This window comes from Octopus sinensis, linkage group LG1, assembly GCF_006345805.1.
Source record: "Octopus sinensis linkage group LG1, ASM634580v1, whole genome shotgun sequence".
NCBI classification, from domain to species: Eukaryota; Metazoa; Mollusca; class Cephalopoda; order Octopoda; family Octopodidae; genus Octopus; species Octopus sinensis.
The window spans coordinates 91,499,577-91,524,538 of NC_042997.1; the positions used below are offsets into that span (position 1 = coordinate 91,499,577).

General features: G+C 34.4%; 1 protein-coding gene across 1 annotated transcript in view; it reads left to right on the forward strand.

The window, feature by feature from the left end:
• The window catches only part of LOC115209933 (dynein heavy chain 10, axonemal-like), a 188,621-nt gene that overhangs the window by 19,879 nt on the left and 143,780 nt on the right, over positions 1-24,962 (forward strand). Inside the window, 14 exon segments of the mRNA XM_029778568.1 lie at positions 874-1,072; positions 1,551-1,667; positions 4,722-4,970; positions 6,812-6,988; positions 11,822-12,014; positions 13,657-13,787; positions 15,371-15,457; positions 16,095-16,208; positions 17,008-17,148; positions 19,792-19,980; positions 20,308-20,468; positions 22,376-22,607; positions 23,940-24,194; positions 24,650-24,808. Coding sequence (XP_029634428.1) covers positions 874-1,072; positions 1,551-1,667; positions 4,722-4,970; positions 6,812-6,988; positions 11,822-12,014; positions 13,657-13,787; positions 15,371-15,457; positions 16,095-16,208; positions 17,008-17,148; positions 19,792-19,980; positions 20,308-20,468; positions 22,376-22,607; positions 23,940-24,194; positions 24,650-24,808 — 2,404 coding nt within the window.

A 24,962-nucleotide genomic window follows, 5' to 3' on the forward strand; every position in this document is an offset into this window, starting at 1 on the left:
TAATTTAGTGAGCCACTATGTGGTTGCTTGATCAGCAAACCACACCTTAAGCCCTTAAAAATAAGAGAAAGATAATTTTAGATAATAGTCCTTGATACATTGACTGAAATATAAATGGATAGTTATGGCTGGAACACCTTTGTTCATAGATCTAAATTATGGTGCAGTTTGATCTGTGACAACAACATACATAAACCTCTAGACCAGTCTTTCAACTGACTACCTACTGGGTCTTGTCTTACTTAAGGTTATACAACGATATAAAGATACAATTTCTAGACATAGCTAGGTAACAATATTGAACTTCACTCACACCTAAACATGAACAACATGCAATTGGACTTATCAAAGTCACTGCAGATGTTTACACTTCACCATCATTTAGGAATTCTCTTGGCAAATGCAACTGAAGTAGAATAGATGTCTATGGTTATAACTATGGTTATAACCATTCTTATTCTATAGGTGTTTCCCTGAAAGTATGTGCACTTTCTAGGAGTACTGTCTGTGACAAAAAGTAAAGACAAAATAGACAAGCAGGGAAGGTGTTAGACTACCAGTGTTTCAATCTAGATTCCAAACCTTCCACAGGTTTCTAATGAAGCATGTTACAATTCAATATTGCTTAAATTCACTTAACTAATGAGAATAGTTAATATTGAGAAATATTACTTGTAATTATGTGGATCCTTTTGTATATCATATCTACTTCATGGTGTGAAACTAGAAATAAGAAGTGTTTTTCGTTTAAAAACTTCTTTGGGTTTAGGAGACAATTTAAAAAAAAAGTAGTATTGAAAATATTTTGACCATTAAAACTCTGCAAGAGTAACCTTTAATTTATTTTCTCAAATTAAATTCATGCTCTTTTAGATCCAACCTTGATGAGGTAAAGAAAAAGACTTCTGGTGCTAAAAGAATGTTAACCACTTGGAAAGAATCCTACTTTGAAAGACGTGCTAAAATTGAAGCTTCCGGGCGAGATCAGCGGTGGGAATTTGATAGGAAAAGATTGTTTGAAGCTACAGACTATATGGCCACTATAAATCAAGATCTTTATGATGTTGCTCAGGTGATTTTTTTTCTATAAATAATCCTTATATGTGTAACTTGTGACATTTACTCTGCTTGTGTCCTGTTATAAGTATGGTACATATGATGTCATGATTATATAAACGTTATAACTTTTTATTAATAGCTTTCAAAGTAATTTGTAGGTCTAACTTTATCAATTTATGTGACTTTTGTCTATTTCTTCCTCACTCACTAATGTTTTTCTTCCAACTAGAGTTTGTTGAAGCTAAGTGATTTCTCAAATAATCAGACAGTGTACTATTTGGTGGACTCTGTATTGGATACAATGTTTGTTAAATTATTCTTTTTATTATATGCAATAGCTGACAAGGTGCACTACTAGAAAAGATTGCTAATGCCTCCTTTAAAGCTTGGTTATTTTCATTATGACAGAAATATCATGAAAGATGTTTAGACATATTACTTTCATTATGCTTTAAGTTTGTCATGCCCAAAGTTTGATATTATATTTTTAGGTCATGGAAGAGTTCTATAACATTTTTGGATCAGAACTGAAAGCTGTTACAGGAGATCCTAAGAAAATTGAAGATGTTATTCAAAGAGTTAAAGGTTTAATTAAGCCCCTCAGTATAGTAAGTGTTACCGATTAGTTTAAATATATATATTTGGTGCATGTAATATTAAAAAAGAAAAATAAAGACATCTCTCATTTTTATTTTTCATTTATATATTTGAATTTTCTTTCTTTATGAAGCATTGTTTGTAGATCTGAAATGGTGCCACATTAATCTATTATCTAGGTAGTAACAGAGTTATATGCGCTTTACAACAAAACCAACCATAATTTACAATAAGATCTTAGTGCAGACTTCAGTATAGGATATCTTGGAAGAATTAGTGAATGAATCCATTATGTTTTTGGCAAGGTTAAAAAAGGTGAATGTGGCTAAGGCCCTGGTAATATTATAATCTTCTGGTTTCAAATGAGTAATGATAAAGAACATCAAGAAATACAAAGACACAAGTTAAAGTAGACTGCTACATTTATTTTGCTGCTAAACAAAAATACAGCAAACTAGTATACATGAATAATTCTGTTAATAAAAATACATTAGTTCCTTGTGTGGCTTGAACATAAAGGTGTACATGGGAAAAACACATAACATGGTGTCAAAAATCCCTGCTGACAATTCTCTTCTCACTGAGCATGCATAGTGAAATAAACTTGCTCTGTGCTGAAGATCTGAACTCCATCTGACAATCCACCTCACTGAAGAAAATAGTGGGAAAAGACATCCTTAAATTGCTATGGGTAGGCTCATATGGACCACATTTTTATGGTCAGGCAAGTGGTCTGATTGGATGACTTAAAGTATCCAATCAGCACCAAGCAGGTATGGTTGTGTGACTCCTTGCAGAAAACAACGATAAACTGTGAACATGCTTGCTACATGTTCATCTGAATGCCTAATGTCATGGGCATGCTCATATAAAGTTGGCTGATGTTATATAACATCAACAACAGCAGTAGTAACAATAGACCACATCATAAGAGATGCTACTTGATAAGAAACTAATTTACGATTACCTTTTAATACTAGCCTATTGTTAAACTGGGTTTTTATTCAAGTTAGAAAATTAAATTCTACAACTATTGCCACTACTCCTCTGAATTTATTAACTATGACATTCTCAAGTAAATCTGTTCAATGTCCTCTGTCTTTCACTAACGTTATTGGCTCTTGAATCCTACACTAAACATTTAATCCTATTATTTCTTTCTATTCCCTGTCTCTCAAATGATGTTCTATTAAATTGTGCATAATGGCAAAGTCTTCAGGAAAGTCTCAAATACCTAGTGAAAATTAGAGCTGCTGCTGCTCATCATCGTCGTCATCATCATCATCATCATCATCATCGTCGTCGTCGTTTAGCATCTGTTGCCCATATATATAAACATACTCAATATGTTTATATATATAAGGTTTCAGTCAGGATAGACCATGTATTTACATCTGGAAAGTTCCTCTCCAGGGTACATAGATAAACCTGTATAATTATGAATACTGAGAACTGTGTATAATATATATGTATATGTATGAACTCATGTACATGTAAATTATATATTAAACTAGGCATATAGCTATAAAACTGTTGTATAGAATGATACTCTTCTATCTATAGCCATACACATTACTTTTGATTGTGGACATAATCATTTTGTTTAAACATATCTAATTTTAAAATGCTGTTGAATTAAAGAATAGATACAGAATCACAGAAGAAAGCACGTATAAACAAATCCACAAATAAAGAATACTCACATGCTAATCAGCAAGAAAATATGTATTTTTACATACATTCAAACTACCAAATACATATGCATGTATCCATGTATACATATATGTATATACCCACTCTCCGAAATTGCTGGCCTTGTACCAAAATTCGAAATCAGTTTTTGATCAAGATATTCGAAGGGAAATAATTCCCATAAAATGCATGTAAGGGCGGTAACCTTCATCAATGCGTCAAAACGAATTTTGTTCTATTTCAACTTCTCAATTTGATTTAATTTCTCCATGGAGTTTATTAACCACCACATTTCAGTTCTACTGAATATTTTCCCTTACTGCATATATGTATATATTAATTGTCTCATTCACAAAATGTTCTCAAATAAACCATTGATTCAGCTGTGATTGTTTGATTGTAGTTACGAAGTCAAAAATCAATAATATTTCTCAGCAATTAAGGCAGGGAGCTGGCAGAATTGTTAGTAGGTCATACAAAATGTTTAGTAGCATTTTTTGTGGTTTTATGTTTAGAGTTCAAATTCCACTGAGACAGGCTTTGCCTTTCGTTCTTTTGGGTCGATAAAATAAGTATGACTTGAACACTGGAGTTAATATAATCGTCTGGCACACCCACTCCCCCAAAATTTCAGGCCTTGTACATAAAGTAGAAATAATTACTTCTCAGCAATTAGTAGAATAGATATAATAATCATATAGAAAAGTATTACCTAATATCTGAATATATTTAGAAGCAGGTGATACCCAAGCACAATAATACTAAATCAAAAAGTGACCATCTGTGCATGCACTTAAGTAGTTAGAATAAAGGCTAAAGTTTCCTACCAACTACACACATTTGTCCAACAGAAAGGAAGGGTAATTTAGACTAGGCAATTCTAGATATATGGAAAAGACCAGCTGATTTTGCCTCAGGTGATCATAATCTTGCTTGATTAAGGCTGACTTGGAGCTAAACAGCAACCATATAATGTTTTTATCTATTATGTATGCATTATACAGGTACAAAATTGATTTTTCTGAACCTTTGGCTCTAAAGACTTTCTGAATTATTGATATTTTTTAAACTAGGGTTGGTCACCTCTAAATTAAACAAAAATTAAATTTACTTAAATAATTAAATGAAATAGAAGTCACCCGAACATCAGTATAAATGATACAAGTTTTTTAATGCTATACTGTGAAGGACTAACCTATAAACTAGTCTGGGGCTGTGCGAAATTTAAGTTTCAGCTCTTAAAACAATATGGATTATGAGTGTTTCCAGACCTTCAGTGTCTGGAAAATTGATGTTCTATGTCTATTACCTTCCTTTTACGAATGTTGCCAAACATTTTAACTGCTTGTTTTTATTAAAACCTATCATTTCAGGTAAGCTTTGATCCATTTTCCTTGACAAACAAATATTTATGGAAAACACTGATGGATAATTTCCAGAAAGAAGTATTGTCAATTGAACAAGAAGCTGCTGGCTTTATTGACAAATCATTCAAAAACTTACGATCAGCAGAGGGAGCTTTTGATATGTTGCTTAAATTTCAACACATTCGTTCCAGAGAATCTATTAATAAACAACTGATGCAGAAGTTTACAGAGATCTTAGAACAGTATAAAAAAGAAGTAAGCATTTTATATATTCTGGAATGGTCTATAGAAATTACAGGGCTGTAACTTTGATTAACAACTGGAATATAGCAGAAGAGAGATGTGATTTTTGTCCTATGAGAGCACTGTAGGGATTCTGAAACTTTCTCATATGATAGGAAAAATTTCATCCTCAAGTAGACAACACAAAAGATGAGATATTTGAACTGTGGTACTTGTGGTATTTGTGGCATGACTTTACTGGTATTATCATTGATGTAGCTTTAGTGATGTGCCATTTTCAGTGTAACATTAATAATTGGTTTGTTAGTTTGTTAACATATTTGTAGAGTAATATTATATAACTTTTGTTGTTGTAAATATTATCTGTTTCATATTTTTCTCATTTTTTCTATTTTTCATTTTCTATTTTGTTTTTGCTACTTTGCTGTTCACAGGATAAAATGTGGCAAAACATTTCTAACAGAATAACAAGAAAACTTGCCATTGTCATACTCAATATCTGTTTATACAATTAGATAATATGAAAGGGTGCTGAAAAGTTCCTGACTTTAGGGTACTGTGAAAGGTCTGGTTGGAGGCCCAACCTTCCAAGTTAGTTTACAAGATTTAGAACAACTGAACGACTGCTGCAATAAATGTGTGAATGTGAGAGGAGAATATGTTGAATAAAATCATAATTAACAGATTCTCCTGTATTTTCTTTTACCCAAAGCCAAGAAATTTTCAGCATAATGTACTAGTTGCTTGCATAATATTTTATTCCTGTTCCTTAGACCCCTTTCTAGTTCACCTTCTCTGTTCTTTACTATGAAGCAATTGGTTAGAGTGTCAGGCTCACAATCATGAGGTAGTAGTGAGTTTGATTTTTAGACCGGGCTGTGTGTTGTGTGGTCTTGAGCAAGACACTTTATTTCATGTTACTCCAGTTCATTCAGCTGTAGAAATGAGTTGCAATGTCACTGGTGCCAAGCTATACTGGTCTTTGCCTTTCCTTTGGATAGCATTGATGACATGAAGAGGGGAGGCTGGTATGAATCAGTGACTGCTGGTCTTCCTTAAACAACCTTGCTCAGACTTGTGCCTCGAAGTGTAAATTTCTAGGTGCAGTCCCATAGTCATTCATGGCTGAAGTGGGGTCTTTACTCTTACTATGAAGTACACTGCCTTTATTTTTTGTACAATGAACATACTTAATATTCTTAGTATTCTAATCAATAGGATAGTAGCTGTAAAAAAATCTGCACTTCCAGAGTGGTCATGTACTTCAAAGACAAATTACCTTTGTGATAGATGCTTTAGCTACCTTGCTGTTAGACAAAAGTTGTTAAGTAGAGAAAGATATGTATTTTGTAGTTCAATTTCCTCGTCTTTAGAACTCTGTTTCTCTTCTCAGAAATCGAGTTATTATATAAGATCATAGATGGAATTGTACTTCTACTTCAAGCACATGCATATAGCCAATATATCTATGTATCTTGCAGACTTGTGTTTGATGTTCTTCTATTTGTGTGGTGTGCTGTAACATATGACTAATTCCATTTGTTGACTCTTATAACTAATTCCATTTGTTGACTCTTATAAGCAAGAAGTAAATGTATCTTATTTGAACAAATATCACTGACAAATTATTAGTTCATGAAGTTTGGTTAGAAGTCCTGTACATTATACACTTTGTGTATAAATACGTAATCTCTCTGATTACATATTAATTACCATAGTAAATAAGATGGATATATAAAAAATTATATTATATAGCATGGGGAAGTAGATGAAAATATATGAAATATAAATGCAGAAATATTTAAATTTAATACAAAATCCTTTCATTATCATTTCAATGAATTTTCTTCTAGGTTGTATTTGTGGAAGATGAATTTATCAAAAACCGGAAAAATCCCATTCTATTCAAGATGATGCCACCATGTGCTGGCCGCATTTACTGGGAACGATCACTATTTTATAAAATAAAACATACCATTATTTCTTTCCTTACATTTGAAGAGATGATGGGAACTGAAACTGGTAAGAAGGTAAGTGGTATCAAACATATTTCATCTAATTAATTTTAGAGACACAATTATTTTAATATTTACAGCTTCTTTTACCAATTTTATCATCTGTTAATTGTTGATGCTGCTGATTATCTGAGTTCTAAGTGTTTTTTCTTCTATTTTTATTACTATTCATAATGGTTTGGTTGTTGACAGCCTTGGTGGAACTTTAACATTTAGTGAATCAACTTTATTTTTTCCCTTGTTGAATCTGAAGTAAAACCATTAGCAATGATTTTTGCAGGCTTCCAAAACAAGTGAGCTTGATACTGATAATGTTTTATTTAAACTGTTGCAAGTTAATACCTATAGGAAAGACGTGAGGAAAGAGAATATTCCAGATAGGCAATGTTCTGGGGTGGGGGAGTATGAATGAGTATAATGGTAAAGGTGGGGCTGAGGGGTGTGAATGATTAACAAGAGACTGAAAGACCAATGGGTCAAGTTAGCTTGAGTGGTGGGAGTGTGACATCAATCCAAGAAACAGGCCCTTGTTGTAGCAATAGAGAAGAGAAAAAGAGGAGACAGTACACCAGTGGGACAGATGCTGGAGCATGTTCGTTAGTGATTGGATATCATTTAGTTAAGCAGCCATTCTCTGGATGTGGTCCAGAATGCTCTGCATGCATAGCTACTGCATTGTCCCAAATGTGGGAGCAGTAGTACTTCATTGTGGGCCTCATCTAAGTCTTGAGGAGTGTTGGCAGCTTTTGAGTAGAGGGTCTGGAGAAATTACAAACAACTTCTTGAGTAACCTCAATGACGTTTCATGAGGTTACTCAAGAACTTATTTGTATTGAACTGTTTCTTCGAATGTGTTTGTTCTTCAGGTTTGGTTACCCATACCTATACATATATCAATAGATGTATGTAGATATATCAATAATTGGCCCCTGGAATATCTCTGAATACAATTCAAAGACCAGTATTAACAAATGTTGATATGGTATTCAGTGTTACTGTAAATATAAATCTCTAATCTTTTCCAAAATTTTATGATCTAACTAATGGGGTAAAAACCATTTATTTGCTTAATACAGAAGGAAACTGTGATTTAACCAGGTTTTTTTAAAATCCAAACTCTACTGACTGAATGAAACCTTTTTGAGATTAAACATATTTCATAGATCTCAGTTGTCATTCTGAACTTGAATTCCATGTAATCCTTTTAAATACTTGTTGTTAGGTAGTCAAAAACTGCAAAGGCATTTTGGGTTGAAATCCTCACCAGAACTCCTTCTGAAACTGAATCCAATGTAAATTACATTTATAATTCATTCAAAAAGGGTTTCACAATGAACTGTTTAAGTGAAGTAGTATGTTATTCAATTTTCAAACTACTGATGATGATGATGTCTATCTGTGTCACTTTCTTCATGTGCATCTCTTGTTCTATCTTTCTTTCTCTCTCACTTTCACCCCCCCTATCTCTAAAGGGACATAGAGAGAGAGAGAGACAGAGAGAGAGAAAGAGAGAGAGAGAGAGAGAGAGAGGGAGAAAGAAAAAGAGAGAGTAAGAAAGTAAAAAGGTTTAGTAGAGACTGAAAGAGGGGAAAGAAAAAAGCAGTTTGATTTTATACACATCTACTACTGCTGTCATCATGTCATTGCTTGCCCCATTTCCCTGCATTCCTTATTTCCAGAAAAAAAAAGTAAAAGAAAAATTGCTAATTTATCTCTTTCTCATCTTATTTCATAGAGAGTAGAAGGAGGTTTGAAGGAGATTTGACTGCTACTTCTCAAAAGGAATATCATCCATACTTACCTGTGAGAAGTCAAATAATAATAAGATATACAGTTATTGTGGGTGTTTGTTCTATAGTTTCTGAATATAACACAGGCCAACAACTCCACATTTGTGTGTGTGTGTGTGTGTGTGTGTGTGCGTGCGTGCGTGTTTTTAGATATTCAGATATAAGGATTCTTGAGAAAGTATTTGAGTAAATTTTCACTCTTTACTGAATATCCTATTTGTGTACATACAAACTTTATTGTAGATTAAATGAAGCTTTTTGGATTTGTGATATTTAGTTTCCATTTTAGTCATGCTAAGAAAATTGTTGGGAGAGATTTAGCTGCTAACTATTTCTTTATTTTATATTACAGTATGTGTACAAATAGCATCACAATAATTTGCCTGATAAATTTCATTGCAAAGTAAATTCATCATTTCGGCAAATGCATTATTGATACATTATTGATACATATTATTGATGCATTATTGATACATATATCCTCAAGATTGTTATCTGCAGAATAAAAGCAACACTTAACGTTATTTAAAATTGTTATTCAGGCATAACAGGCATAGGAGTGGCTGTGTAGTAAGTATCTTGCTTACCAACCACTTGGTTCTGGGTTCAATCCCACTGCATGGCACATTGGGCAAGTGTTTTCTACTATGGCCTCGGGCTGACAAAAGCCTTGTGAGTGGATTTGGTAGACGGAAACTGAAAGAAGCCCGTTGTATATATATATATATGTGTGTGTGTGTGTTTGTATGTTTGTGTGTCTGTGTTTGTCCCCACCCCCCAACATCGCTTGACAACCGATGCTGGTGTTTTTACGTCCCCGTAAATTAGCAGTTCAGCAAAAGAAACTGATAGAATAAGTACTAGGCTTACAAAGAATAAGTCCTGGGGTCAATTTGCTTGACTAAAGATAGTGCTCCAGCATGGCCACAGTCAAATGACCGAAACAAGTAAAAGAGGAAAGGGGAAAGAGAGTAAACATGAAATTCAAAGAAATTATATTAAAAAAATTTGTTTGATTCAGAAATGTTTATAAATCTTGGAAAAGGAATAATCAAGAAATGGAATAACAATCAAACAGCATAATGCTTCTGCAGAAATTCTACACTCCAAAAAGAAAGACCATATATGCCAATGTATAAGACATGCTTTTTCTTTTACTTTATAAATGATCATCATCATCATCTTTCAGTATCTGTTTTCCATACTGGCATGGGTTAGATGGTTTGACTGGAACTGGTAAGACAAAGAGCTGCACCAGGTTCCAGTCAGTTTTGGCTTGGCTTCTACAGCTGAATGTCCTTCCTAATGCCAACTGTATGTGTCACTGGCATGGATGCCTTTTACATGTCATTGGCATCAGTGCTGTTCATGTGTCACTGGCACTGACCATGATGACAATTTCATTTAACTTGATATGTCTTCTCAAGCATAGCAAACTGCCAAAAATCTCAGTCACTTGTCATTGTCTCCATGAGATTCAACATCCGAAGATCATAAGTGTAACAAAAATTTGCCATGTGTCTAATGTGATTGTATTACGGATGCAATACAAAGGATATAAGTGTATGATAAAACTCTAAATTTGTTTTTTACCACAAAACATAACATTTTTTTCCACAAAATAGTAGGGGCTTGGTTTATGCAAGAGTGCATCTTATATACACTAGCAAATATAGTTTAAAGGCAACGTAAAAAGAATTCAATGCATCATTAATGAATATAAAATATCTTGAATTTTTACTATTACTTGCTGGGTTGCAGGGAAGAACAGTGCTCAAGATCTTTGCAAACCCTTTCTAAGCTGTGAAATTGGTGTCATTAACATTTTTCTTGAACTACTACATTTTACTCTTTATGCTAGGTTTAAGAGCAATATTCTATGGTGGGTTTCATTTGAGTTTTATTGAGAGACAAAGTATTTTCTGGTCCCGAAAAGAAGGGCCAGTCATTGGGATACAGATCTAGCTATGTTTTTTTCAGAAAAGCTCTTGTACTTTTCAAGGACGGCTCATGCTGCTCATGATCAAGGGTGAGGGGTAGGGAAGATGTATTGCAATGATGTTTTCTTGATAAGAGTAGCTCGTGTTTTCTTGCTGTTGAAAGAGACAAAATAGCATATTCCCACTACAGGATGCTTTTGAGGTTTCTGTTCATGGTATATGGTGGCTAGGCAGATAAAACATGGTTTATAGAGAAGAATGAAAGATAGTATCATCTCTGTAAGAATGGGTGTTGCTGGAAGTGAGGATAAGTAAGTCATTGGTGTATAGAAATAAGAGAATGAGGAACAAAACCAAACTCTAAAATTGACAGAATGCGGAATAGAAAGAAGTTTATTAACGCATGCACACACACTTGCTCACATACATATGAGGAGATGCTCAAAAGTTCTTGGTTTTGAGTAAAAGAAAATACAGGAGGATCAGTTAATTATGATCTTATTCAATGTATTATCCTTTCAGATTTACACACTTACTACAACAGTCTTTCAGTTTTTCTAAGCCCTGTAAAAGAACTCAGAAGGTTGGGCCATTTGCAATACCCTTAAAGCCAGGAACTTTTCAGCACCTCCTTGTATTTGCATGCAGAGCCAATTACATGCTAAAATATGAATAGTCACAAATATTTTTGCAAGTATGTATGCAGCATTCTGACAAGAATACTGTTTATTATATATTTATATACATTTGTCTTGAGAAGACCTGTCAAGCCAAGTGAAATCATAATCATGGCTGGTAGCATGTAAAAAGCATCCTTCGGATGTCGAGTCTCACAGAGGTGATAAGTGACTGAGACCTTTGGAAAAACACTGTGCTTGAAAAGACTTGTCAAACCAAGTGAAATTGTATTTGTGTCACGTAAAAAGCACCCATTACACTCTGGGAGTGGTTGGTGTCAGGAGGGGCATCCAGCCATAGAAACCATGTCAAATTAGATTGGAACCTGGTGCAATTCTCCAGCTAACCAGTTTCAGTCAAACTATCTAACCCATGCCAGCATGGAAAGCAGACACTAAATGATGATGATGTTTGTCTATTCGTCTTCTGTTCAAATCAAGGCTCGGGAGAAATACCTTAATGTTGGTCGTCTCATGAAATGCTATGAAGTCAACATTTACAACTCATGGAGGTTTGATGTTGAAAATAAGCTGCCCAACTTACTAAAACGAAATCTGCTGACCAGGGTATCTGTGAATGATAGCCATCAAGACGGCTCTACATCAGTGGATCAATGTTCATCAACAACAGGAAGTAAGTAATCTTTTTTTTGTTTGTTTTGATTTGATATCAACAATTGCAAACCACTAAATTCACCAAAGGCAGCTATTTGGCTGAATGATTTATAACACTTTGATTCTCATTTCTAGTTGTGAGGTATAAATATTGTTCTATTTCTTGATTAAAAATTAGTGGTTATTAATGGCTTCTTTATTTAATCATTAAATAAAGATTTGAGAATCTGGTACTTTAAACCAAAGAGAAAATCTTTACTAACATCCTTCAGTCCCATGACATTCAGAAACATTTTTTCATGATAAGAGTTGTTGAAGTATGGAACAGACTGCTGGCATCAGTTGTTAGTTGTCGGAGCACTGCATCCTTCAAAACTTTCATGCTTCCTGGGATTCGCCAACATTACACCTGATTTTCTCCCCTCCATACACACGCAAGCATGTATCTGACTCATACACTGTTCACTTTCCAGACATTCGTACATTACCGCATATGCTTTATACGCACTTTCGACAAGTTGTGGTGCACCTGAGCATTGTATACAATAATTTCATTATTATTATATAGTCTATTAGAATGAACTTCTCTAATTTTAACAATTACTACAACTGACTGTTGTTTTGAATTTCCTATTCCCAAATTGATATATCTGTTCTGATATAGCATTTTTCATTGGATCTCCATCATACACTATGCTTAGTCCTTCAATCAAACTCTGTATTAGTTTCAAATTTTGGCACAAGGCCTGCAACTTCAGGGGAGGGGGTAAGTCAATTACATTGACCCCAGTACTCAAATGTTACTTATTTTGTCAACCCCAAAAGGATGAAAGGTAAATTTGACTTCAGTAGAATTTGAACCCAGGATGTAAAGACAGATGAAATGCTGCTAAGCATTTTGCCTGGCATGCTTACAATTCTGCCAGCTCGTTGTCTTGCGGTGACCTCGATAGGAATTGAACTAAAAATGCAAAGTTGTGAAATTAAATGCTGAAATACATTTTAGCCAACATGCTAAGGATTCTGTCAACTCTCTGGTACAATCAAACCCTATATTAACCGTACTAATATCCCCAGCTTGCTCCCTTTTTCTCTGTAAGATGTGCTAAGTCATATCATTCTCTTCAGAAATAGCAATGAATTAAATGTGTTCAAGCACTCTTAGAAGCTTATGAGGGTTGGTAATTAATGTAAGTTTCTTCTATTTGGTAGATTAAAGATAAGTCCCTTGCTGTTTATTGCATGCACCATTGTAAAAGATATGGTACAACTTCTCACAATTTGGTGATCCGTGACATCTAGAATTGAGTGTAGTACCCAGGGACACAATGAAATGCATTCAGTACATTTAACTAAAGCTTATGTATTAATTGTTATTTGTAAACAATAGCAAGTAATAGGATTCCACACAGTTTCCATCTATGAAATTAACTTACAAGGCATGGGCTTATAGTAGAAGATATTAGTCCAAAGTGTTGCACAGGGGAACTGAACCTGAAACCACATAGTTGCAAAGTGAGCTTCTTAACCACACAACCATGCCTGCACCTATCACATAGCCAAATATTTTAAAGCTGATGAAATTTCCAAATTAAACTATATCAAGATTTGTTTCATTTTGTATTTCTTTTCTTACGTAGTATTCTCCTTTATTTCTTCAGTTAATTCAGTAAATGATTTTAAATTTATTGTGGATTTTGACTCAATGCTACTTGAAATTATCTCTGAAACTAAATACATGGAGCAGCTTGGGTTTCCTGTCCCTGAATTGGCTCGGAATGTTGCATTGCAGGTAAAATATTTTGGATCTAACTTTGTTGGTAAATGATGGAAACAGTGTCTAGATATTTGATAGGTACCTCAATATAGTACAACTTTTATATAATGATCTGACAGACACTGACTAATGTTGACTAGATTCATCATTTAACATCTGCTTTCCATGCTGGTATGGGTTGGACGGTTTGACATAGAGCTGCTCAGACTCCAGCTGTCTGTTGAGGTATGGTTTCTATGGTTGGATGACCTTCCTAATGCCAACCATGTAACAGAATGTGCTGCGTGCCTTTTATGTGCCACTGGCATGGGTGCGTTTATGCAGCACCAGTACTGGTGCATTAGTGCAGCACTGACATGGGTGCTTTTTAAATGGCACTGGCACCTGTATGTGTGGAAGACATCGATTTTGATTGGCCTAATGTATCTTATCAGGTACAGCAAATTGCCACATCTCCCAGTTCCTTGTCATTTCCTCAGTGACACTCAGCATCCAAAGATCCTTTCTCACCACTTTTTCCCATGTCTTCCTGGGTTTACCCCTCACACAATTAGAGCATGGCACTTCATTATGCAGGTGATTTGGAATAGATAGACAAAATGTTAAATCTTGATTAGATAGTTACTAAATATTGGTTAATTAGATATTAATTGCATAGACAAAATTAAATGGCTAGAGAGTCTATAGATGTTGACTAGAATAAACATGATCTGAAGATGTTCACAAGGTAGATGATGATGATGATCATCATCATCATCACAATGAGGAGGAGGAAGAAGAGGAGGGAAGGGGAGAAGGAGAAAGATGAAGGAAGAGAAGATAAGGTTAGTGGTAAAAGCAGTGGTTGGTCTTGTATGTTATGATCTTAATGCAGTCAGAATGACAAGCTCCTAACATCAAATGGTGGCAGTCTTCTTCAGTTCTATGATCTGATGTCTTCTACCTTCTTTACAACCTCCACATATGGCTAGGTGTGAAGGAATTATGGATGTATCATATTCACACAAAATATTTGCAGTGCAGACTTCGGTAAACAAAAATTACACTATGAAGATCACTCTAATTTCACACATGCAACTAACACTTACAAATACAAGCCTCCTGGAACACTGGCCACAGACTTCATCTCTGGGTAGGGAATGGATGGATAAAGGAGCTGAGGAAATGTTTGAAATACTTATAATTACTGATACAGTGTGAATAAAGAGGTTGATGAATGCAATGTTATCTAATTGCAGCTCAACCCTGATTAAGCAGACCTAAATGAAAGGCAAATTGACTTTCTTGGTATTTGTCTTGGACTACATTATCTAATTAGTTCTTTCCTTATTCAAGAAGGTATGATTAAATTTGTGAGTGATTTGGCTATGACTTCTGGCAAATGAAGCAACTAAGTAGAAATTCCCTTGGCCTGATGAATAAAATAGTTAAAATAGTGGTGTCTTTTAAAACAACTAATTGCCACAACATCATCAAGAATGTTATCTTCATTTTCTGTGCTGACCCTGTAGAAATAAAACTCTTCTTTGCATGAGACGAAGTTTGTCTATTAAATTTCCATCTTAACTATGTACAATTTTCTTTTAAATTAATTTCAGGAAGAAAAGTACATATGTTATACTGAAAGCTTAAACAACATGCTGAAGCATTATTATGATATACTTGGTACATTAAATTTTGCTGAGGTTTGTAGCTCTTTCCTTTTGGTTCAATTTAAAATGTTGACAATTTCTTAAGTTGTCTGTATTTTCGTTCTACTCACAAAATAGCTGGTTTTCAAAGTGAAAATGAATAGTATCTTGCCTCACTCTTCTCTACCTGTCAGACTAAAGAAGTACAGTAAGAGAATACATGAGACTTGTTAGTACTGCCCCTTTTCTCCAGATTAACTAGTGTAAAAATATATTATAAAAATAAAAACCTCTTATTTCATATTTGTTTGATTTATTTATGAAATATCTTCTGTAAAACCTTTTATTCCTGCTGATTTATGTATTTCTCTGTTGTTGGTTTCTCTTGAATGTCTTGTAAAAAAAAATGTTTTCTTATTCCATCCAGCCTGGACGGAATATAGATATTACCACAAACTGTTGGAGTTATTGTGCTATGGTTGAGTATACTTCAGTTGAACCAGGCATGATCTTGTTTTTAGATAAGTAGCATGAGGAAGATAACATATTTTGTTTATTATTTATTTCTTTCTTTAAAATTTAAAACACATTGTAGCATATTTACTGGATTCACACAAACACCATGTTTTGATTGATAATACTAAAGTGTTTGATTGTATTTTCATTGACTATTTTCTTACACTTATTTCAGGCAAGCATTCTTGAAGAACATTTGAATGAACTGCAGAACATCATATATGCTGGATCCAAACGACTCAACTGGAATTCTCTTAGTATTGGAGACTTCACTGTACGATGTGAATCTGTGAGTAGATTGTTAATATACTGTGAGATAATCCTAGCATTTGAAATTGGAATGGAGACTACTTCCTGGTTGTAATAAGTTCTTGGTGGGTCAAGTCTGAAATTCTTTCCTTTCACATATGTTACACTGCCTGTAGATATGAAAGTCACAGCTCACATTTTCCTTGAGAACAGACATGGCAGTTGTTTATGCTTAGGTTAAGGCCCTGGGATGACTTACATATTTTATGAAATATAAGTTTTTATACATACTGTGTTGTCATATGTATTTTAGTAAAATTATCATATTAAACTAAGAATTAGCTATGCAACATGGCTAAACCAGTTTGTGTTTGGCAAATGGAATAGCTACTTTGGGATTAGACTTCTACAAAGATTAAAAATTGACATCTCTATTTGAGTATACCTATGAACAAAAAAGGAAGAAACTATTCCTCTTATATCTCAAGATCATAAATGTTACAACCATTCATCTCCTTTCTCTATAAATCTATAACATTCTGCATCCTTCAAAGGTTTTCTTTATTATCAATGTGTTAAAGGGTGGTGAGGTGGCTGAATGGTTAGAACATAAGAAAAAGTGCTTTGCAGTTTTTGTTCTAGCTGTTTGCATTTTGGGTTCAAATCTTGCCATGGTCAATTTCTCCTTTCATCACTCTAAGTTTGATAAAATAATGCAATACTCAATTAGTGGGGTCGATGATATCAATTAAACACTTCCCCTCAAAATTGCTGGCCTTGTGCGTTAATTGGAAATCATTATCTTATGTATTTATGTATATTTTATTGTTTCATTGCAGAGCTTGACAAAGTTTGAGTCTTTGGTTAACCAGATACAAAAGAATGCACGTGATATTTGTCAGCGTTTAATGGTTATTGAGAATGTTAACTTGTTTAAGACTCCAATGACAAATCAATTTGAAACACTACCAACTTGTAAGGTATAGTTACATATCTATATATATATATATTGTATCAGGTCATCCCATAAATTCTGTCTGAATTTTGAATACAGAAAACAAGTGATCAAATGTTATATTTAATTGAAATTTAATCATCAATGTACTTTCCCTGATCATCTATGACTTCCTTCCATCTATTTACAAGCTTTTAATCCCATCAATGTAAAACTCTTTTGGTTTCAAAGCAAACAACTCTGAAATGTCAGTTTCGACCTCCTCCTGGCTTACGAAAGTTATGTCCCCCAAATGATTCTGCAAACTACGAAACACATGGTAGTCTGAAGGGGCAAGGTCAGGAGAATAAGGTGGATGAGAAATTTTTTCCCAACCAAGCTCTTTGATCTTCTGTGATGTGATCTTTGCAGTGTGGGGTCGCGCATTATCCCGATGAAACATCACTCCTTTTCGATTCATTAAAGCGGGTCTTTTTTCTTCAAAGCTTAGTTCAAATGCTCTAATTGCTGACAGTAGACTTGAGCATTGATTGTAGCATTAGGTGGTAACAATTCAAAGTGAATTACTCCTTTGTAATACCACCAGATTGAGAGAAGAACCTTTTTCCCAAGAAGTTCCCTTCCTGGTTGTGGTTGAGCTTTTTCCCTTTTACCAAGCCACTGATCCATTTCTCATCACCAGTCACAAGTCTATCCAGAAAGAGTGAAATGAGTTCATGAGAATGGAGTAAAGAGCAGATTTGTGGTTGCTTTCAGACTATTCATGAGGCACCCATTTTCCAAGTTTAGGAACCTTTCCAAGTTGTTGAAGATGACGATGTATGGTTTGAACTAAGCTTTATTGCCAATTCTTCAACTGATAATGCAGGATTTTCTTCAAGTAATGCCTCAAGGAGCTTATCACCAAACTCAACTGGACTTCCTGTTCAATCTTTATCTTCAAGGCTGAAATCTTCACTTCTGAATTTTGCAAACCATCTTTTGCAAGTTCTTTCATTCACGCATCCTTTCCCATAAACTGAGTGTATGTTTCGAGTTGTTTTGGCTGCAGAGTTTCCTTTTTTGTACTCAGAAAGCATTATGTGCCTCAAATGCTCTTTGGATACTTCCATGTTAGAAAGGATTTTAATCAAAGAAATTTTAATTCTATTATTCTGAAAAATAATATTTATTTAGTTTAAATGTACACAAATGCATAAAAATAATTTTTAATTCCATTAGAGATTGTAAAATACTATTAAATTTCATTCAATTTAAAAAAAGGTAAAATCGGACAGAACTAATGGGATCACTTGATACAAATAGCAAAGGACTGACTGAACATACAATGCTCATGTTAAAGAAATACCTGAGAATGGTGTTCCAATTAAAGAATTTGTGGAAGAGCTTTGTAAGAAATGTGATGTTCCTCATTAGCCATCTATAGAGGATTAGTAGTGGGGAAGTGTAACAAGATTCTCAGGAAGACATATAATATTAATGAAAACAAATTGGTTGGTCTGTTCAGGAGAACTTTCTGATCAGGGACTACTATGGATAATTTCCAGAAGCCCTTGGCCTGGCAATGCTAATGAAGGTTGCTATTGGTTCAAGATAAACCAATTCTACAGGCACAGATGTGACATCAGATGGGCTTGTTCAACAATCACACAGAGTAACAAAACCATTTTGCATGCTCTTGTTCAGTGTTTAGGCATTGCTAACTTGTAGAGTTATGTTGACAGTTGCTGTCATACATGGGATGGATCTTTCTTTTGGCCAAGTTCTTAGTGATGATTTCCCTATTCTCCTTTAACTGAGCAGGTAAGGCAGTTTTCCTTTAACTGAGCTGGTAAGGCAGTTTTCCTTTGTCTGGTGTGTATGGTGAAAGAGGCTGTATGGTATGAGGAAAGAGATATTCTGCTTTGGTAGAGCCCTTGTCAACTTTTACAAATTTTTATTGAAAAGAAAAGTGAAGTGGGGAGAGAGGTTCTGTTCTTGAGTAAATTTATTGAAAGGTGGGTGAAAGTGGTGAAAATAGCAAGAGACCTTAGAGTTGGAGAACAAGAGTTGGAGAAGGCACTTGCCTTTGGATGAAGAGGCTCCTTGATTGACCCTTGAGTTCCTCTTGTATAATCCTTTTTTTCATTACTGATGTCCGGATTATATATTTTTTCCTCTTGTAATATTGTATACCATGTCAAAAGCAGCAAACTGGCAGAATCATTAGCACACTAGGCAAAATGCGTAGCAGCATTTTGTCCATCTTTATGTTCTAAGTTCAAATTCTGTCATCCTTTCAGGGTCGATAAAATAAGACCAGTGGAGCACTGGAGACAATGTAATTGACTTGTCCCTTCCCCTGTAATTGCTGACCTTTTGCCAAAATTTGAAACCAATATTATATACCATGTGGAGATGGTGAGCTGGCAGAATTGTTAGCATGCTGGGATAAATGCTTAGTGGCATTTTGTCTGTCTGTACATTCTGAGTTCAAATTCTGCCAAGGTCAGCTTTGCCTTTCATCCTTTCAAGATTGATAAAATAAGTACCAGTTGAACTCTAGGGTTGATTTGACTTACCCTGTCCCTCGAAATTGCTGGCCTAGTGCCAAAATCTGAAACCATTATTATTATTGTTGCCATTGTTATTATTATTGTTATTATTATTATTTAAAATTTTCAACTAGGAATATTTTGAATATATTGGGAAAGAAACAAATAAAGATTTAGAAGTGTTAGTTCGCAAATACAAAGCCATTGGGCCTTTGATAACCAAGATAGAAGGAATGCTGGTCCAAAGTAACACTGGTAAATCTCCCAAACTACATCAGTATTATAAATACTGGGAGAGAAAAGTCTATGAATCATTATTAAAGGTAGGTGTAGCTTGTTTTATAAATTGTCCAGTTTATACATTATTCTGTTACTTAGTTCTACCAACTTTTGTTTTATCAAAAATGATAATTGTCTCCATACATATCTGAGAAGATTTGGCTTTATGAAACACCATGACCCTCCTCCTCCTCCTCCTCCCCTCCTTCTCCCCTCTTCCCATCCTCCTCCCTCCCCCTCCACCACCTTCATTACTATGACCACAGTTTGGATACTTATTAATCAGACTATGTATAATGCAAGACAAATACACATACATACATATGTATATATACATATATCCATGTACATAATTGTCTACATACTTTCAGATGATCACCAATAATCTGAAATATTTCAACTTTTTGGTTACCTCACCAAAGCCTTTGTTCTACATTGAAGCCCTTCTTGCAGCACCAGAGGTCATTCTTCATCCTTCTGCCAATGATATTTTCAACATGACCATGCAAGCTTTTAGAGACTGCATTAATGGGTAGGAACATACAATTTTTTTCTTTTCATTCACTCTTAAACATTTCCATTGTTTTAAGAGCTTCTGTTGGATTTTATTTTATACTTCCACATATGCTTTCTTAGTCTGACATCAATTTTCACATATTTAGTTATTTGCATAACAACTGCTGTAATATATATTTTTACAGCTACTTACCTTTCTAATTTCTAATCAAAAGGCAGGTTGTATGTTTTCAGTTATATTGAGATAGGCTAAATAAAGTAGTTATTACTCTAATCCTATTTATTACATATTTTAAGGTCTTATAGATTTTACTAGGCATATTCAATCTGGAACATAAAGTTATGCCATGATACAGTACACTCTAAATTGAAATATGATCTAGAAATTAATGATATTATAAAAGATAATTATTTCAAATAAATCCAAAATAAAAAAAAAATGTTCTAATCCAAACAATCTTTATATAAAAGTAATAAACTCAGGCATATAAATATATAAATGACAATTCAATCAAAATGGTATTAATGTTTTAATGATAAGGGGTAAAACAACTATCTCTGCACAACATTTTTATATCCATTTTTACCAATCAATCTAATAATATGCTTTTTTTTGTTGGTGTTTATTTGTAAATTTGTGTGTGAAATTGCATGTTTAGGGTGATGGGCTCATGATTAGAAGGTCGTGCATTCACTTCCTGGACCAAGGGGCTCATTGTGTTTTTGAGAAAGGCGATACATTTCATGTTCACTACATCTCAGGCTTTTGGTTGCTTTTGGACCACAGTGTTCTCCAACAAGAATCTGACCACTTCCATGAAACTTGCTGTGTACAAGGCCATTGATATATCCATTCTTCTATATGGTGTGGAAATCTGGATAATTTACTAGCACCTGAAAATTCTTGAATACTTTCACATCAAGTGTCTCCAAAGCATCCTGGGTGTCTCATGGGAAGACAGGATTCTACATAAAACCATCTTGGAATGCTGCAACTCCTTCAGCATAAAATCTCTTACTGTCAAGTGTCAACTTCACTAGACTGACCATCTCATCAGGATACCCTGCTTGCATCTCCCATATATTGGAGAACTTACTGAAGGCCAATTATCTGTTAACGGACAAAGGAAGAGATACAAAGATCAAGTTGCTGCCATCATGCAGAAATGCAATGTTCCTCCTATGGATTTGGAAACTCTTGCTGGGGATTGAAGCAGATAGAGGACCATCTGCCATTGAGCTTATGAAACCACTGAAGTAAGGCATTGTCAATGGCTTCATGAGTGTTGTGGCTGCTGCCATATTGCCTCCAAAATACAGCTCATTGGTTCCTTGTCTAACCTGTGGAAAACTCTGCTGCTTGGATTTTGATCTCTACTCATAGTGTGTTCACCATCTGTATTTGGCACCAGCTTGAAGGGTTGTTGTCCTTGAGAGTTGTGGGACCTCCAAGCAACGTTTCATGTTGTTCGAGTCTACTCAGCTGTTTTAACTATCAGCCCAGTGCTGGTGCAGCCTACTCTTTCTCCAGCTGTTACATCCTGGATCATGGGTTTGGGAGTCAAGAAGGTGTCAGTGCTATACATAAGCACCTAAAACAAATAGTGAAAGTATAGCACATGTTACCTAGTCATACTCATTCATGAATGACTGCTTTACTCCTTCGCCATTTGTGAATTTGCATATTACTGAAGCCTGTTTTTTCATTTGGATGTTTTATTATGATTCATTTAGTTGTGAAGTAGAACTTTTTGAATGGTTAACAGAGATATCTGTTTTGTTTAGAAGAACTACTTAATGTTTGAATTTATGGCCATGTGATTAATCAATTTCATTGCTACTGTATTTTATATAACACATTATTTAACATTTTGTGCCATGTTTAATCTTTCATCTTATTTGAAATTACTCTAAACTTTCCAGAACTAAGAAATTTGTTCGGTGGATGCATGGTACTGTGTTGTTCTGCCCACCAGTTACCATACCAGGAGAAAATGAGCCATATATATTCTCATTTTATTACGATATTGTTGGACATATGTCTGTTTTAGAAATGAAAGACGTTATTGAAAATAATATAAAGAGAACTCTTACAGCAATCCAGAATAACCTCTTAAGATGGAAGAAATTCAGATCTATCTTGGTGGTTGATAAGGTAAGACAAGAGGGATTACTGGATTAATCTTCTAATAATTTTTTCATATAGGGATAAAGTCTGCAATGTATAGAGAAATAGGAAATAGTTATGACAGATACAACTTTCTGAAAGGCATTATCAATATAAATGAAATAAAATAGAACTTGGAATTAAGATTTGATTTCACTAGGAGCTTAATTTCAACCCTTCAGTGCTTGAACTCTGAGTCATTGATCAAATTAATTTTTCATGTATGTTTTTTCGTTGGTACATTCTTTGACTGTCCTTATATTAGGATGGGCTTGAAAGTGCAGAAAAATTAAACTACCCAGCAGTAACTCATATTAAAATATATAAATGCAACTTAATTTCTTTATAATGATTTCTTTCTTCCTGGTGAATTTTTGATAAATGTTCAAATTTGGACAGTATTCTGTAAAGTGTTTAATTAAAATCTGATCTTAAAAGCCCTTTACTTAAAATATTAACTATTATATTGATTAAGAGCAATGAATTATCAGGAGAGGGTACAATGCTAGATTTAATTCTTGTTCCTGAACATTTTAGGTTTAAATCCTGTATGGTTTTAAGCTTTTGCTGTTCATTTCTCTTGTTTGACTAGGAGCTCACTTTCTCACCAGGTTAAATAGACACCAGTAATATATGGAGAGCTGCTGATAGCTAAGTAGACAAAGTACTGCACATTCAACTAAAAGGCTGATGATCTGGCATCTGTCAACAATGCCACCACTGCTGTTGTCCTCGTCATCATCATCATCATCATCATCCTCATCATCATCATCATCATCCTCATCATCATTTAATGTCTGTTTTCCATGCTGGCATGTGTTGCATGGTTTGACTGCATCTGATGAATCACAGAGCTACATCAGGACCCAATGTCAGCTTTGGCAATATTTCTACAACTGGATGCCCTTCCTATTGCCAACCACTTTACACTATGTACTGGGTATTTTTTTTCTGTGACACTGACATTAGTGAGGCCACCAAGTAACTTACACAACACAGTAAAAAAAGATAAAAGAAAAAGCCCTTGCATCTAAGGTTAAGTGGGAATGTACTTGAAAGAGAGGGAGATGGTTTCAAGTGAGGTGTTGAAGGTTAAAGTATGGTAGAGTGTCTTGCTATAGAGGAGATAGATGGTTTGTCCACATTATGAGACGATGGGTGAGAGTTGCTGGAAGGAGATAAAAATGGTGATAATGGGGTACCTGAGCATACTCACAAGGTACAAGAAGGTGATTATAAGGGAGAATATAGATTTTGGATCAGATTTTTATTGCTTATTAATTAATTACTAATTTTGTTTTATTGTTGTCCTATCTCCAGCAACTGAGTGCAAACAAATGGTTTCTCAGCAAACCCACATTGATTGATTTTGATAATAAACTCCAGCATTACTATCTATGCATTGAAGAAATACGCAAACAAGCTGTAATCCGAGACCAAGACTTTATTCAGATGTCCATAAGACCTCTAGCTTCTGCTATTGAACAGCATGCTCTAAACTGGATCCATATCATTGGGAAGCTGCTGTATGACTCTGCGCGTGAAAATCTCTTCTCTCTCAGTGATCTCTTTGAGGTTAGTGTTCTTCTGTTTTTGATTGTGGGTGTTGTGGTCATTGTAATTATTGATGTATATACCAGGGCTGTTGCATTGTTTGTTGTGGTTCTTGCACATAGATATACACTCTCGAAAGCAAGGATTATTACTGTTATACTTATATGTATATGAATTCGTGTGTGTGTGTGTACATAAGCTGTTTTCTAATAGATGTGCAAGGCCTCTTTTTTTGATTGATTCTAGAAAGAAGAAAGGAAATGTTAATTCCTATAATATTGCTTGATTTTTTGTATATTTATAATTGTATGTGTATGTGTGTGACTATGCATAGCATTTTTAGGTATTTGAAATAGAGTGAGAGAGAAAAAAACAAAACAAACAGAAACTATAGTGAATAACAATAAGGTTTGGTGTGATATATATATATATATATATATATATACTTTTCTTACTTCGATCAATTAAATTTGTAGACAAAGGACAAAGAACTGGACCATCCCCCTGATACACTAGATGACCTGAAATTTGTTCTAATGACCATCAACTCAATTCGACTGATGTCAATTGATGTGGAAATTAAAGCATGTTTAATTCAGGAACAGTATCGCACCTTGGAGTTACATAATATCGAGGTAGGTTGGTGAGATTTATTACAAAGGTTCCTTTGGTGATTTTTAAGTATCTATTATAATATTCTGACTGCTTATAATATGCACCAGCTGTGATTGTGATATTTAGGCACATTAGATAATATTTTAGTAAGTTACTTATAGTTAGTTATTACAC